Source organism: Oncorhynchus masou, chromosome 18 (assembly GCF_036934945.1).
Source record: "Oncorhynchus masou masou isolate Uvic2021 chromosome 18, UVic_Omas_1.1, whole genome shotgun sequence".
Lineage (NCBI taxonomy): Eukaryota > Metazoa > Chordata > Actinopteri > Salmoniformes > Salmonidae > Oncorhynchus > Oncorhynchus masou.
In genome coordinates this window covers 72,874,292-72,891,639 of record NC_088229.1, presented here as the reverse complement: position 1 = coordinate 72,891,639, position 17,348 = coordinate 72,874,292, and the positions used below count along the sequence as shown (strand labels likewise).

The window sequence follows — 17,348 nt, the reverse complement described above, 5'->3', positions numbered from 1 at the left end:
TTGAAGAGCTAAAAATACATCAAATCTCTGTCCCAAATGGCACCATATTCCCTACATTATGCACTTCGACCAGATCCAATAGTAGTGCACTATATAGGGAATAGGGTGCCATTTGGGACACAAACAGTAACAACCTAATGGAATAGATGGCTTAGCGAGGGGTAAAACAGCAGCTTGATGTATTGTATTGGGTGAATTCAGAAAAAGAGGTAAACTTTTTATCATTTCCGTCTTTTGTAACCTCTTTCGACATACATTTCTGAAAATGGGTGGTTGGTAGGGGTGCATGGGGGGACGTCGAACCGGAACTAGCAACCCAAAGGTTGCGTATTTGAATTTCATCAACTGACAACATTAGAATTTTAACTACTTACAACTTTTTTTTTAATAAACTTTGCAACTATTTTGCATGTAAGCTAACCCTTTTCCCTCAACTCTAACCTTAACTCCTTACCCCCAGCCTTGCGAACATTAGCCACATAGCTAACGTTAGCCACAACAAATTGGATTTGGTCACATATCATACGTTTTGCAAATTCGTAACATATATCATACGCAATGGATGATGGACACGCACAAACTAATACATACCATACGGAACCGAACATATCATACTGAAAAGGAGTACCTCGGATTTACATACAGATTTGGAAATGCTCTAAAACCAGGTTGACCCTACACATACATTGCAACTCAAGTCCAAATTAAATCAGGCAATACAATACGACAAAGGAGGAAGAATCCTGTTTGAATAAACACATATCGGACTCCTGCTTTGCTTTAGGCGGCAGGGTAGCCGAGTGGTTAGAGCGGTGAACTAGTAACCGGAAGGTTGCAAGTTCAAACCCCCGAGCTGACAAGGTACAAATCTGTCGTTCTGCCCCTGAACAGGCCCACTGTTCCGTCATTGAAAATAGTAAAAAAGATAAGTCAAACTAATACCAACGGCCCGCTTTGTAACTGTGGTTAACATCTCAGGTAACAAAAAGGTGCAGTTTGACAAGAATACATCTCTGGCTGGATTTCTCTTCCTGTATACTTGAATGGACCGTTCCGCGTTCTCTGATTGGTCGAATCGTCCATAATTGGCAACGCTGTGCTTTTTGCTGTACAAAACGCTGTGCTTTTGTAGGTTAATGATAATTTTCATTTCGCTGCTATTTCGAATCGAATGAAATGACAGAAATGAAACGGCACTTAATAAATTGATCAGGGCTTTCATTGACTTATAGGCAAAGTTATTGTTTGGTGAGTTCAACCCCACCTCTGTTCTGAAATTCCTTGCCGCGTCGGGGTGTGTTTGTATGAAAGCCCAGCCCCGCAGTCCGCCTACTCTACTCCCCCGCCTGCCACCGTCTCGCTCTCTCGGTCCGCCTGCAGCATTCGACATCCCAGCGAGGATTTTTCACTACAGAGATGGCTGCGAAAGTGTGTAGAACAGTGCTCCTCTTGACCAGGAGCAGCGGCGCTGTGGTCACCGGGCTCCCAGCACTTGCTATCTCATCACAGCGGCACCACCAGCATATAAGATCGGTAAGTCGTCGGACCTGGGTGCGGAGAGATGTGGGACAAGGCAGGGCTGTGACGGTGGGCTGCTCTGACTGTAGCTTGATGACGGGTCTTGCTAAGGAAGTAACGCTAACTAGCGTCATTAATAGTTTTCTTCGGTGTCTTCCTTGATATTGGTTGGAGTTAAGCTCTGTTTTAAGGTTTGCTGTAATAGTAGTTGTCGAAGTATTTTTTCTACAACTGTTAAAAACCCGGGGTCAGTCAATCACCTTGTGGCCGCAGGCGCTTTTGACAGTAGCAATGCAGTTTTTAGGTACTGGTGAACTCTGTCGACCACTGGCCCACCGTCTATGGCAATGTACATTTATGGAAAATGTCCCAAGCTTTGTTGTGTGTCTATTTACTCTGTATACGTCTTAACTATATCAACGGGTTGTATCTAGCTAGACCCGTTGTGTGTGTTTTGTTGCGTGAGATCATCTTGAACGCAACAGTGGGCTCAAGCCTCTCAACTTCAATGTTGACGAAGTGCGAACAGCTGTACATTAGTATGGGCACCGTTCCCGGTTTGATACCGACGGACATGGACTACACCTCGGGTTTTTATCGTTCACTAGTGACGTGGTTTACCCAATGCTCGCCATGATACAGATTTTCCGACTGACTTTGGCCCAAGGTGTTGTTTACCCTGTCAATTGATGAGCGCGAATGCTCCTTCGCCCCATCTCCGCGCCTGTATCGTGTATGTTAACGGTATAGACGCGGCGTGTGTGCGCCTCTGCAGTAGTGGGCTAGCGGGGTGACAGTGCGGCAGAATGGAACTCCTTGGCTTGGCATGTGGTGAGCAGTGGAGCCGTGCGCCTCCATATAAGCGCGAGAGGAACTACAGGCAGTGAAGAATAAAACACTGTCACACACACACACACAACGCACGCACACACATTTCAAATACTTTATTTAAATCCACAATGAATGTGATTTGTAATGTCTGCACACACACAGGTCGCACTGGGCTGCTTCCTTACTTGCAGAAAGACAATTTTGTTTACTCGGTCTTGTCCGTACTTCACTATGGTGCAGTAATTACATCAAAGCCAGTCCACAGTGTCTGTGTGTGTAATGTATCTGAGTGCACACGCGTGTGTGGTAGGTCTGGGAGTTGCCAGGGACCTCACGGTACGATATTATCACTATAAGGTGCCGATTAATATGTATTGTAATTTCTCTCAATTCTATTTGTATTGCAATTCGATCTTGAGATTTAATGTTCCAAACCTATTGCTTACTGTACGTCTGCTGCAGAGAGGGAGCATGTGCACGTTTGTTCAGGTCAGTCGTGGGAATAAAAGTGGTGAAAACGTGTTGGGTCACTATTTAAAAAGAAGATGGAGAACAAGGAGGAATTATACTGGAGGTTTGGTGCAGCTACAGACGACTAGCGCTAGCTAACACTACCTAGCACAAAACAAATATATATATTTAAAAATATATTATTATATTTACAAATCAATACTTGGGTGATGTAATTATCAATTCCCTCTAGCGTGTGTGTGTGTGTGTGTGTGTGTGTGTGTAACAACCAGATGAGGGAGAGAAGAGAAGAAAGAGGGACAGAGAGAATTACAGTGGAATGAGGAAGTGATGTCATCCTGAGTCCAGGATTTCTCAGTGGAGAGTTGTGGGAAATCCAGGAGCTTCACTGTTGCTGTGTGGTTTAGAATTCTCTGCTGTGCCTGAGGTGGAGGGAGGGGAGAGGAGGGGGGAGAGGAGGGGAGAGGGGAGGCTGGAGGAGGGGAGAGGGGAGGCTGGAGGAGGGGAGAGGGGAGGCTGAGGAGGGGAGAGGGGAGGCTGAAGGAGGAGAGGGGAGGAGAGGCTGAAGGAGGAGAGGGGAGGAGAGGCTGAAGGAGGAGAGGGGAGGAGAGGCTGAAGGAGGAGAGGGGAGGAGAGGCTGAAGGAGGAGAGGAGAGGCTGAAGGAGGAGAGGAGAGGAGAGGCTGAAGGAGGAGAGGAGAGGCTGAAGGAGGAGAGGAGAGGAGAGGCTGAAGGAGGAGAGGAGAGGCTGAAGGAGGAGAGGAGAGGCTGAAGGAGGAGAGGGGAGACGAGGAGAGGCTGAAGGAGGAGAGGAGAGGCTGAAGGAGGAGAGGGGAGACGAGGAGAGGCTGAAGGAGGAGAGGGGAGGTGAGGCGGAGGGAGGAGAGGAACTAAAGCTTAGATGTGTGGATGATATAGGCTAGCTTAGGCCAGGGGTAGACCTTATACTGGATTTCTATATTAACTCAAACTGCTGTATGCGCTTCTATCTCAATCTCTCTCTCACACACACACATACACACACACACACACACATACACATACACACACGCTCATGGGAGATCAGAAAATGTAAAATGAGGGCAACAGGCCATCTCTCTCTACCTACGCCATGGCCTCACATCTAAGGTCAGGTTACTGCTGGCTGGTCCCTTCATCTAAGGTCAGATTACTCCTGGCTGGTCCCTTCATCTAAGGTCAGATTACTCCTGGCTGGTCCCTTCATCTAAGGTCAGATTACTGCTGGCTGGTCCCTTCATCTAAGGTCAGATTACTGCTGGCTGGTCCCTTCATCTAAGGTCAGATTACTCCTGGCTGGTCCCTTCATCTAAGGTCAGATTACTCCTGGCTGGTCCCTTCATCTAAGGTCAGATTACTCCTGGCTGGTCCCTTCATCTAAGGTCTGGTTACTGCTGGCTGGTCCCTTCATCTAAGTTCTGGTTACTCCTGGCTGGTCCCTTCATCTAAGGTCTGGTTACTCCTGGCTGGTCCCTTCATCTAAGGTCTGGTTACTGCTGGCTGGTCCCTTCATCTAAGGTCTGGTTACTCCTGGCTGGTCCCTTCATCTAAGGTCTGGTTACTGCTGGCTGGTCCCTTCATCTAAGGTCTGGTTACTCCTGGCTGGTCCCTTCATCTAAGGTCTGGTTACTCCTGGCTGGTCCCATCATCTAAGGTCTGGTTACTCCTGGCTGGTCCCTTCATCTAAGGTCTGGTTACTCCTGGCTGGTCCCTTCATCTAAGGTCTGGTTACTCCTGGCTGGTCCCTTCATCTAAGGTCTGGTTACTGCTGGCTGGTCTCCTCTCACTACTACCCTTCAGCTCTCTGTCCCTGCTGTGAACTATTGCATTAGAAAAAGGAAACAGGAAACAGCCCCCTGGGTCCTGTTCCACAATAGTGCACTAAATAGCTTAATTTGGGACATAGATATGGTAACGTCACAACGCTGTTTTTTGAAAAATAGTTTTACTTTGAAATCAGTCAGCTTCATGAGGATGTTTACCTGTCATGATGTCTGGCTGGGCCATCGATGTGTGGCTGCCACAGACCGAGCTAGTGTAACACTGTGTGTGTGTGTATGTGTGTGTGTGTGGCCCTAGCTAGCATAAAGCTATGTGTGTAGCATAAGGCTGTATGTGTGTGTAGGCCTAACATAAAGCCGTGTTTGTGTGTGTGTGTGTGTGGGCCCTAGCATTATTCTGTCAGTGTGTGACGGCTGTGTGCCCTGTCAGGGCTGTGACAGCAAGGCTGCTGTTTGTGTTTTTAATTCTCCTCTCTGCATGACGGGAACTCCAACCATCAGATACTCTTGGGGCTCTAAACCTCATGTTGCCATGGAGTTAAGTACTACTGTGACTAGCTAAGTGACTTAAGATTCAATGTTGTCATGTCTTTTTTTTTTTTTAAACGACCGCAAACCAAGTTTCCATTGTGAGACCGTACATTTAAAACTACTACTAAGCCAACGTGATGTTTATTTTACTTACATTTTTATTTTATTTAACCTTTTTTATTGAACTGGGCAAGTCAGTTTAAGAACAAATTATTATTTACAACAAGAGTCCTAGGAACAGTGGGTTAACTGCCTTGTCCAGGGGCAGTTTGAAGACATTTTGGTTTTTGTCAATAAAGCATTTTTTGTTGTTGTTGTTGCGAACTTCCCTTGTCTTTCCAATAGTTGCTGAATGTCTCGGAGCATTCCGAGCACACCTACTACTGCATTAGGTCACAGCTCGTTCTTGAGACTCTTTGGGATGTTCAGATGTAGAATATGCAAGGAAGTATATTGTATATGGTCGTGCTCTTCTTGTTTCATATTTAAATTTCTCCTGTGGTTTTGTTCTACCTTATGTTATTATTTTTTTTAGTGCTATATTGATTACTGCACTGTTGAGTTTGGAGCTTGCAAGAAAGCATTTCACTGTACTTGTGCAGGTGGCATTTATCAGAGTCGCTCCCTTCCTCAAAGAAACCTAACCAGACAGGCTTCAAGACAGGTCACTCAACTGAGACTGCTCGTCTGTGTGTCACAGAGGCTCTCTGCTCTGTCCTCATCCTCCTACAGCAATCTGCTGTCTTTGACCCTGATTCTCCTTTTCACCCTCTCAGGGCTTGGAGTTTCAGGCTCAGCGCACTCTGCATCCCGCCTGGCAGGCCACACCTACCAGGTGACGTGGCGCTGTGTCTGCACCACGTACCCTCGCTACTGGTGTCCCCCAGGGCTCGGTTCTTGGCCTTCTTCTCTCTCTACACCAAGTCCCTCGGCTCCGTCATATCCTGACGTGATCTCTCCTATCATTGCTATGCGGTTGACACTACACTACTACTTGACACTACACGCTCACCGCCTCAAGCTCGATCTCGACAAGACAGAGCGTGTCTTCCTCCCGTGGAAGGCCTGCCCGCTCCAAGACCTCTCCACCATGGTTGACAACTCCTTGGTGTCCCTCTCCCAGAATGCAGAGAACCTTGCTGTGACCCTGGACAACACCCTGTCCTTCTATGCAAACATTAAAGCAGTGACGCCCTCCTGCAGGTTCATGCTCTACAACAGGTTCCCCAACTGACAGCCTGCGGGCAAATGTTTTCTTTCGCCTCCATGGTTTCTGAGCAAAATAAATACATACATGTACAGTACCAGTCAACATTTTGGACACACCTACGCATTCCAGGGTTTTAATACATTTTTACTATTGTCTACTTTGTAGAATAATGGTAAAGACATTTTTAAAACTATGAAATAACACTCATGGAATCATGTAGTAACCAAAACAATGTGCTAAACAAATCAAAATATATTTTAGATTCTTCAAAATAGCCACCCTTTGCCTTGATGACAGCTTTGCACACTCTTGGAGTTCTCTCCACCAGCTTCACCTGGAATGCTTTTCCAACAGTCTTGAAGGAGTTCCCACATATGCTGAGCACTTGCTGGCTGCTTTTCCTTCACTGTGCGGTCCAACTCATCCCAAACCAACTCAATTGGGTTGAGGTCGGGTGATTGTGGAGGCTAGGTCATCTGATGCAGTACTCGGTCACTCTCCTTCGTTAATTGTAGGATATAAGACTGCCAAAACACCAAGAAATCAGCTCCAAGTGATTTTAGTTTAGGAAATATTTTCCCAAATTTTTCCCACACATAATAAAGAGACTTGTGATCATATACAAATGTAAGCAAGGTTTAAAATGATTATGTATTAGTAAAATATTATGTGTTTGGGCTTCTTGTGGTTAATTTGCAGTTACAAATGATTTGTAATTCTGGTCCGGTCCCCCTGACCATCCGCTCACAAAGAAATTGGCCCATGGCTGAATCGAGTGGATGATCCCTGCTCGGGAAGGCCCTACCTCACGCGGGAAGGCCCTACCTCACGCGGGAAGGCCCTACCTCACGCGGGAAGGCCCTACCTCACGCGGGAAGGCCCTACCTCACGCGGGAAGGCCCTACCTCACGCGGGAAGGCCCTACCTCACGCGGGAAGGCCCTACCTCACGCGGGAAGGCCCTACCTCACGCGGGAAGGCCCTACCTCACGCGGGAAGGCCCTACCTCACGCGGGAAGGCCCTACCTCACGCGGGAAGGCCCTACCTCACGCGGGAAGGCCCTACCTCACGCGGGAAGGCCCTACCTCACGCGGGAAGGCCCTACCTCACGCGGGAAGGTCCTACCAGGAAGCAGGTCTGAATCCAGGCACTTGTGATATCCTGTCTGGATTAGTGCAACTGTTGGCTGGGCTCCCCCACTTGTAATATCCTGTCTGGATTAGTGCAACTGTTGGCTGGGCTCCCCCACTTGTAATATCCTGTCTGGATTAGTGCAACTGTTGGCTGGGCTCCCCCACTTGTAATATCCTGTCTGGATTAGTGCAACTGTTGGCTGGGCTCCCCACTTGTAATATCCTGTCTGGATTAGTGCAACTGTTGGCTGGGCTCCCCACTTGTAATATCCTGTCTGGATTAGTGCAACTGTTGGCTGGGCTCCCCCACTTGTAATATCCTGTCTGGATTAGTGCAACTGTTGGCTGGGCTCCCCCACTTGTAATATCCTGTCTGGATTAGTGCAACTGTTGGCTGGGCTCCCCCACTTGTAATATCCTGTCTGGATTAGTGCAACTGTTGGCTGGGCTCCCCCACTTGTAATATCCTGTCTGGATTAGTGCAACTGTTGGCTGGGCTCCCCCACTTGTGATATCCTGTCTGGATTAGTGCAACTGTTGGCTGGGCTCCCCCACTTGTGCCATCAAACCTCTGCATTTTATCCAGAATGCAGCAGCCCGCCTGGTGTTCAACCTCTCTGAGTTCTCCCATGTCTACCCGTTCCTCCTCACACTCCACCGACGTCCAGTTGAAGCTCACATCCACTACAAGACCTTGTTGCTTACCGACGGAACAGCAAGAGGAACTGCCAACCTCCCTAACTTCAGGATACGCTCAAACCCTACACCCTAACCTGAGTTGGTCTCTGTTCTGCCACCTCGGATCTCTTGTCCCTTCCACCCCTACGGGGGCAGCTCCCGCTCAACCCAGTCCCAGCTATTCCTAACATTACACAAAATACATTCTGTTGTATGACATCAGTGAACCCTTTAAAGTTATGGGTATTGGCCAAAGTGGATTGGGATCACATTTCAATGTTCCTTTACAGAATAAATGTATACGCATGGTAGTAATTGGAAGAAAAGACTCCTTTTTTGTTTTTTCCACTTGTTTTTGAGAAACTTGCCCTAAATATTACTTCCTGTATTGTGTCCCCAGGAAAAACATCAACAAAGGCTCCAAAAACGTTTCTCTTTTCCCCGCCGCCAGCTCCTGATATCAGGGCATTAAAAACTATCATCTGTGTCCTGAATTAGCCAAGTGTGCATGTTTGCCCAGCTATATCCTGGCCTGAGCTCGGTTTCCATGGCTATACTACCTGGATAGCGATACCATTCTACAGGTAACTCCCAAAATAAAGGAAACACTTGCGTAAATGAAGGATGCAAAGTATATTGAAAGCATGTGGTGCTTTCGATATACACTTGTAGAATCTATGCCGAGGCGCATTGAAGCTGTTTTGGCAGCTCCTCGTGGCCCAACACCCTATTAAGACACTTTGTTGGTGTTTCCGTTATTTTGGCGGTTACTTGTAGCAGCAGGCTTTTACAGATAATGGAACAGCTGGATAGGGGAAACGTCTCGAGTAGCACAAAATGGAATATAACGTCTGGATCTCAAAAAAAAAAAATGTAGATTTGGTTGAAAAAAAACAACAACAACAACTTCTCCTTTAACCTGGGCTTCCTCCATATTGACTCAGCTGTCTATATAAAGGAGCTCCTTAGAACTCTGTACTAACGCGTGGCAGGGGAGTAGACAACAGACATGGATTTATCAGCCTTCTTTAACATCCATGGGACTGTTTATGCACAATGGTTGCATACAAAATGGTAACTTATTCCCATAGGGCTTTGTTCAGAAGTAGATCACCATCCAGTCCATTCTAACGCGCGGCAGGGGAGTCGTGTCGGAGCCGTTTTGAATAAACAGCCCCTCGAGACTGATAAATCTCTGTCTAAAAGTGGGGTTCTCTGCGGGATGCGTCAGAAAGGCAAATGATTGAATCTTGCCAGACACCATCTGGGCCCCTCTCTTTATGTCACATCAACGACGAGTCGCACGTCAGACCAAAAAAATGGCAGCGAACATCGAGTGGAAGAAAAATTAAACGTTGGATTGAATGTGAGGATGCTTCTAATGATTTGAAAACATGTCACTTTTTTTCTCATTTCCTTATTGAAATCAAACGGGACCAGTACACTATTCGTGGACCTAGTTATCAGGGTCCTCTGGGGACCTTGAGGGAGTGGGTCGACCGGGGCAGAGGTCAGGCTCCCCTTCCTGGAAAATAATCCAATCAGGATTGAGTTAATTTAATTTACGTTTACCTCTTTGATTCTGAAGCTGAAATGATCCGGATTAGTGCCGGATAAGAGGCTGAGGCTGGCGGTCGATAGGGTCGGAGGAAAAGCGACTGAGCTAGCCAATCAGCGGTCTAGTCGTGTTCATATTTTTTATCACCAGCATACGCCCACACCATTCTGTTGTTTGGGGGGGGGTACGCCCACACCATTCTGTTGTTTGGGGGTGGGGGGGTACGCCCACACCATTCTGTTGTTTGGGGGGGTACGACCACACCATTCTGTTGTTTGGGGGGGGGGGGTACGACCACACCATTCTGTTGTTTGGGGGGGGGGGGTACGACCACACCATTCTGTTGTTTGGGGTGGGGGGGGTACGACCACACCATTCTGTTGTTTGGGGGGGTACGACCACACCATTCTGTTGTTTGGGGGGGGTACGACCACACCATGCTGTTGTTTTGGGGGGGTACGACCACACCATTCTGTTGTTTGGGGGGGGTACGACAACACCATTCTGTTGTTTGGGGGGGGGTGCGCCCACACCAGTCTGTTGTTTGGGGGGGGGGTACGCCCACACCATGCTGTTGTTTGGGGGGGGGTACGCCCACACCATGCTGTTGTTTGGGGGGGGGGTACGCCCACACCATGCTGTTGTTTGGGGGGGGGTACGCCCACACCATGCTGTTGTTTGGGGGGGTACGCCCACACCATGCTGTTGTTTGGGGGGGGGTACGCCCACACCATGCTGTTGTTTGGGGGGGGGGGGTACGCCCACACCATTCTGTTGTTTGGGGGGGGGGTACGCCCACACCATGCTGTTGTTTGGGGGGGGGGTACGCCCACACCATTCTGTTGTTTGGGGGGGGTACGCCCACACCAGTCTGTTGTTTGGGGGGTACGCCCACACCATGCTGGTGTTTTGGGGGGGGTTACGCCCACACCATTCTGTTGTTTGGGGGGGGGGGGTTTATTACAATTTTTTGGGGGAAGGAAAACTATTTCACTCATAGTGTAAGTAATTATAGCTCATATAAACTGAGTGACTCAAACATTTCTAACAAAATCAATGGCGGTGGGTGTGTATGTCACATCTGAACATCATTTAGCTAGCACTAGTGGATGATCGTCCTGTTTTTAGAGCCAGTTGATTGGCAGGTCACTCCAGAGCCCTCTACTCTCCCATGGTTACTGTTGCCGTGACAGTGACTGATGTGGTTGCGTTGCTTTGCGTTTCAATGATGGATGAGTTTTCAGGGGTCAGGCCTCGATTGGATGTGTGTTTATGGTCTTCTCATTCATATGCCTGCGTATCGGGTATACAGCGAGTGGACAAAACATTATGACACCTACTCTTTCCGTGACAGACTGACCAGGTGAATCCAGGTGAAAGCTATGATCCCTTCTTGATGTCTCTTGTTAAATCCACTTCAAATCAGTGTAAATGAAGGGGAGGAGACAGGCTAAAGAAGGATTTTTAAGCCTTGAGACAATTGAGACGTGTGCCATTCAGAGGGTGAATGGGCAAGTCCAGATTTAAGTGCCTTTGAACAGGGTTATTATGGTAATAGGTGCCAGGCCCACCAGTTTGAGAGTGCCAAAGAACTGCAACGCCAACTTGACACAACGGTGGGAAGCATTGGAGTCAACATGGGCCAGCACCCCTGTGGAACGCTTTGGACACCTCGTAGAGTCAACATGGGCCAGCACCCCTGTGGAACGCTTTGGACACCTCGTAGAGTCAACATGGGCCAGCACCCCTGTGGAACGCTTTGGAAACCTCGTAGTGTCAACATGGGCCAGCACCCCTGTGGAACGCTTTGGAAACCTCGTAGTGTCAACATGGGCCAGCACCCCTGTGGAACGCTTTGGACACCTCGTAGAGTCCATGTCCCGACGTAATTGGGTTGAGTTAAAAGGGGGGGGGGGAGCAAGTCAATATTAGGAAGGGGTTCTCAATGTTTTGTACACTCAGTGTAGGCAGCTATTCATACGTCTGCGTATAGGTGGCTATTCTCCATGGTAACGGGTAGTGTAGTTTATATAGATTATATTCTCCATGGTAACGGGTCATGTAGTTTATATAGATTCTATAACTCAATGGTAATGGGTAGTGTACCATATATAGATTATATTCTCCATGGTAACGGGTCGTGTAGTCTATATAGATTCTATTCTCCATGGTAACGGGTAGTGTAGCTTATATAGATTATATTCTCCATGGTAACGGGTAGTGTAGCTTATATAGATTATATTCTCCATGGTAACGGGTAGTGTAGTTTATATAGATTCTATTCTCCATGGTAACGGGTAGTGTAGTTTATATAGATTCTATTCTCCATGGTAACGGGTAGTGTAGTTTATATAGATTCTATTCTCCATGGTAACGGGTAGTGTAGTTTTATATAGATTCTGTAATTAATTTGCTCTATTTAATTCTGTAAACTAGCTGTTCCCCAGCTAGATACTATTGATACTATTGTTACATATTGAACATGTTTCTAATTCTGTAAACTAGCTGTTCCCCAGCTAGATACTATTGATACTATTGTTACATATTGAACATGTTTCTCTGTATATGGGTAGAATAGAACAGAATAGAATAGAACGCCTTTTGGTAGGCAGTCATTTTAAATAAGAATTTGTTCATAACTGACTGACTTGCCTAGTTTAAATAAATAAAAAATGTATATAACATAAAATTGTATTTGTCACATGCTCCAAATACAGCAGGTGTCGACCTTACAGTGAAATGCTTAGTTACAAACCCTGAACCAATAAAGTAGTTTTAAGAAAATAGAGTTAAGAAAATATTTATAAAGAAGGTAATACAATTACAATAACAAGACTATATACAGTGAGTACCAGAATTACAATAACAAGACTATATACAGGGAGTACCAGAATTACAATAACAAGACTATATACAGGGAGTACCAGCATTACAATAACAAGACTATATACAGGGAGTACCAGAATTACAATAACAAGACTATATACAGGGAGTACCAGCATTACAATAACAAGACTATATACAGGGAGTACCAGCATTACAATAACAAGACTATATACAGGGAGTACCAGCATTACAATAACAAGACTATATACAGGGAGTACCAGAATTACAATAACAAGACTATATACAGGGAGTACCAGAATTACAATAACAAGACTATATACAGGGAGTACCAGAATTACAATAACAAGACTATATACAGGGAGTACCAGAATTACAATAACAAGACTATATACAGGGAGTACCAGAATTACAATAACAAGACTATATACAGGGAGTACCAGCATTACAATAACAAGACTATATACAGGGAGTACCAGCATTACAATAACAAGACTATATACAGGGAGTACCAGAATTACAATAACAAGACTATATACAGGGAGTACCAGAATTACAATAACAAGACTATATACAGGGAGTACCAGAATTACAATAACAAGACTATATACAGGGAGTACCAGCATTACAATAACAAGACTATATACAGGGAGTACCAGCATTACAATAACAAGACTATATACAGGGAGTACCAGAATTACAATAACAAGACTATATACAGGGAGTACCAGAATTACAATAACAAGACTATATACAGGGAGTACCAGCATTACAATAACAATACTATATACAGGGAGTACCAGCACCGAGTCAATGTGCGGGGGCACAGGTTAGTCGAGGTCATTTGTACTTGTAGGTAGGTGTGAAGTGACTGCGCATAGATCATAAACAGCAGAGAAGCAGCAGTGTAAAAACAATGGGGGAGGGGGGGGGGGGGGGGGTTGTCAATGTAAATAGTCTGGGTGGCCATTTGATTAATTGTTCAGGATTCTTATGGCTTGGAGGTAAAAGCTCTTTAGAAGCCTCTTGGACCTAGACTTGGCACTCCGGTACTGCTTGCCGTGCGGTAGCAGAGAGAACAGTCTATGATTAGGGTGGCTGGAGTCTTTGACCATTTCTAGGGCCTTCCTCTGACACCGCCTGGTATAGAGGTCCTGGATGGCAGGAAGCATGGCTCCAGTGATGTACTGGGACGTACGAACTACCTTCTGTAGCTCCTTGTGGTCGGATGCTGAGCATAAGGCGCTACACATGTGTGTGTGTGTGTGTGTGTGTGTATATAGATATAGATATAGATAGATAGATATAGATATATATATAAGTCGCTCTGGATAAGAGCGTCTGCTAAATGACTTAAATGTAAATGTAAATATTATAGATATATATAATATATATATACACAGATGCAGCTACCTATTCTCCAAGCCAATCATATTGAACCCTGCACAGTGCTACAGTCTTCTCTGAAGAAGGTGGATAGGATGTAATCCCTTGTCAGTTGCCTGGGGGTTGTTCCTTTAAACCAATAGTATCGACTGTCCTGCGGGCTGTTCCTTTAAACCAATAGTATCGACTGTCCTGCGCGCTGTTCCTTTAAACCAATAGTATCTACAGTGAGCCGTCTCGCATCGTACTTTGCTCTCCCACAGCTACAGTGTCTGCACATGTGCATGGGTTCGCTTCACACTCCTACAACGTGGTCGACACAGGACCAAAACAGAGGAGAAGTTTAGCCTTGTACTCCAAACGCTCTTAGTTGTAAATTGACCTGAATGCTATTTACTTTGTCCATCTACTTCATATCGCTGACTACACCTTTTTTAAAGTGTCAATAGACACAGTTTGATGGTTTCAAACTGTAGATCCAGTCTGGTGGTTTGTAGACACACACTGTAGATCCAGTCTGGTGGTTTATAGACACACTGTAGATCCAGTCTGGTGGTTTATAGACACACACTGTAGATCCAGTCTGGTGGTTTATAGACACACACTGTAGATCCAGTCTGGTGGTTTATAGACACACACTGTAGATCCAGTCTGGTGGTTTGTAGACACACACTGTAGATCCAGTCTGGTGGTTTGTAGACACACACTGTAGATCCAGTCTGGTGGTTTGTAGACACACACTGTAGATCCAGTCTGGTGGTTTGTAGACACACACTGTAGATCCAGTCTGGTGGTTTGTAGACACACACTGTAGATCCAGTCTGGTGGTTTGTAGACACACACTGTAGATCCAGTCTGGTGGTTTGTAGACACACACTGTAGATCCAGTCTGGTGGTTTGTAGACACACACTGTAGATCCAGTCTGGTGGTTTGTAGACACACACTGTAGATCCAGTCTGGTGGTTTGTAGACACACACTGTAGATCCAGTCTGGTGGTTTACAGACACACACTGTAGATCCAGTCTGGTGGTTTATAGACACACTGTAGGTCCGGTTTAAGGCTGTATTTCAGCAGGTGAGGTGAGTTTTCAAAACAATTTTAAAGCTGTAGGATATGAGGTCATTCCACATGATATGAATCGTGTCATTGTGGTATTGTTACAGGAGATGACAGATTTGACTTCCAGCTGTGGTTCATATTTCCATATTTACCTATAGTGCCTACAGTTCAGCCCAACGTTGCGTATTTCTTTTTATAAATAGCCTAGGCAACACAGGAAAATGGAGTCAGTGTTTGTATGCCCTAAGGTGGACTTACCATTTGCCATGGATGCTGTGGTGGAAAAATACACACCCAATGTCTCCAGACAAGGTCATTGAGTGGTTGAGAAGTCACTAGGCCTGACAGCAGAACATTTTTACTACATCTGACAACAGAACATGGCAGCAGAACATTTTTACTACATCTGACAACAGAACATGGCAGCAGAACATCTTTACTACATCTGACAGCAGAACATGGCAGCAGAACATTTTTACTACATCTGACAACAGAACATGGCAGCAGAACATCTTTACTACATCTGACAGCAGAACATGGCAGCAGAACATCTTTACTACATCTGACAGCAGAACATGACAGCAGAACATGGCAGCAGAACATGGCAGCAGAACATGGCAGCAGAACATGGCAGCAGAACATTTCTTCAAGTGCATTTGCACTGGTTTGTTGCATTGCCTACTAGTGTAAATTGGAAAGTGTTTTTGTCTTGGATACTGTTGTACTGAAGAATTGAGGACACGTTGCTATCGGTTACGGCTGCTACGCTACAGTACGTTGTGTTGGTGAAACATGAGACACTACATGGGCATGTAGGTATTACTGGACTATGTCCCACACGGCTCACTATTATCTCACTTCCTACTGCCAAGTCTGATAGACCAATGAGCTCACTTGTCTCTTTCCATCTCTACCAAAAAGATGGTGAATTTCCGTCAGACCTTTTAAAACCTGAAACAAATTTATTAATTTAACCTGATCTCAGAGTCTCTCAAAAGTAGATTAGAAAATATTTCAGAATATCTGTGTGATGGCTAAATTGGTTCAGCTGATTATTTGAGTAAAGAGGAAATTCAGCATTTTCTTAAAATTTCTGTGGAAATGTATATTTAAAAAAAAAGGTATTCTTTATTGTTCAAACCAACACATTTCAGGCCGCAGCCTTCATCAGCAGCGTTTTTCGTCTGATTATCGAAGCAGCTCTTCTATTGATGGAACCAATAGGATATAATCCCCGACACCAAGGATACAACCTCCTCATCAACATAACAAAAAAAAGTACATTGAATTTCAGTTGTAGACTGTACTTGAGGAAGTCTCCTGGTTAGTGTAACAGTATAACTTGTTTAACGTACCACCGCTAACTAAGCTAGCCGTTTCACATCCGTTACATTCGTACAGCAGCTAGCTATAACATCCTATAGGCCCGCAAACTCCACTCTGGACATCGAAGCCAGTTCCACTGCGTAAACAAAAAAGAAAAATGGTTCCCCTCTAATCAGGGACTGATTTTAGATCTGGGACACCAGGTGGGTGATTCCCCTCTAATCAGGGACGGATTTTAGACCTGGGACACCAGGTGGGTGATTCCCCTCTAATCAGGGACTGATTTTAGACCTGGGACACCAGGTGGGTGATTCCCCTCTAATCAGGGACGGATTTTAGACCTGGGACACCAGGTGGGTGATTCCCCTCTAATCAGGGACTGATTTTAGACCTGGGACACCTGGTGGGTGATTCCCCTCTAATCAGGGACGGATTTAGACCTGGGACACCAGGTGGGTGATTCCCCTCTATAGTCCCCATGTGCTCTCCTCTCCCCATAAGTCCGTCCATCCGTGTCGTGAATTTGCCGCCTGCTCAGCTGCCATGCCCTCTCCACCTTTCCCCCCCCTTTCTCATCCCTCCCCTCTCTCCCGCTCACCAGCTGTTTCCCTCTTAGGCAAAAGACCTGGAATAACTACCAGAATATGAATAGTGATTTATGTGAGAGAGTTCCAACGGGTTATAGGATACTGGAGCTCGATGTAAGGGCCCCGTTTACAGCCAAACCTGATCACCATCTATCCTGTTCTTGCAACGTCTAATGGTTTCTGCTGAGTCGCTTGTCAGCTTTACACAGAATATTTTTTAAGGTATTGATGAGCAAAACAAATGGTACTGTTAGATTTGAAGAAACATCAATTCAGAGACTGTAGTCTGTGGTGATGAGGGAAAACGATGGCCATTGGTCTGTGACGTGTTTTCATGAATTGAGCACACACAGTGGCCTTGTCCTGTTGTTGTCGAAGGACAGCCATTCTGGAGTTTTTTTTGTTTTTTTTAACC

At 45.8% G+C, this 17,348-nt stretch overlaps 1 protein-coding gene across 1 annotated transcript in view; it reads left to right on the top strand.

Moving 5' to 3' along the window:
- Positions 1-1,323: 1,323 nt before the first annotated feature.
- Positions 1,324-17,348, top strand: part of mcu (mitochondrial calcium uniporter) — a 139,854-nt gene continuing 123,829 nt past the window's right edge. The window contains exon 1 of the mRNA XM_064924432.1: positions 1,324-1,533. Coding sequence (XP_064780504.1) covers positions 1,417-1,533 — 117 coding nt within the window. The 5' untranslated portion in view covers positions 1,324-1,416. The remainder of the gene's footprint in view (positions 1,534-17,348) is intronic.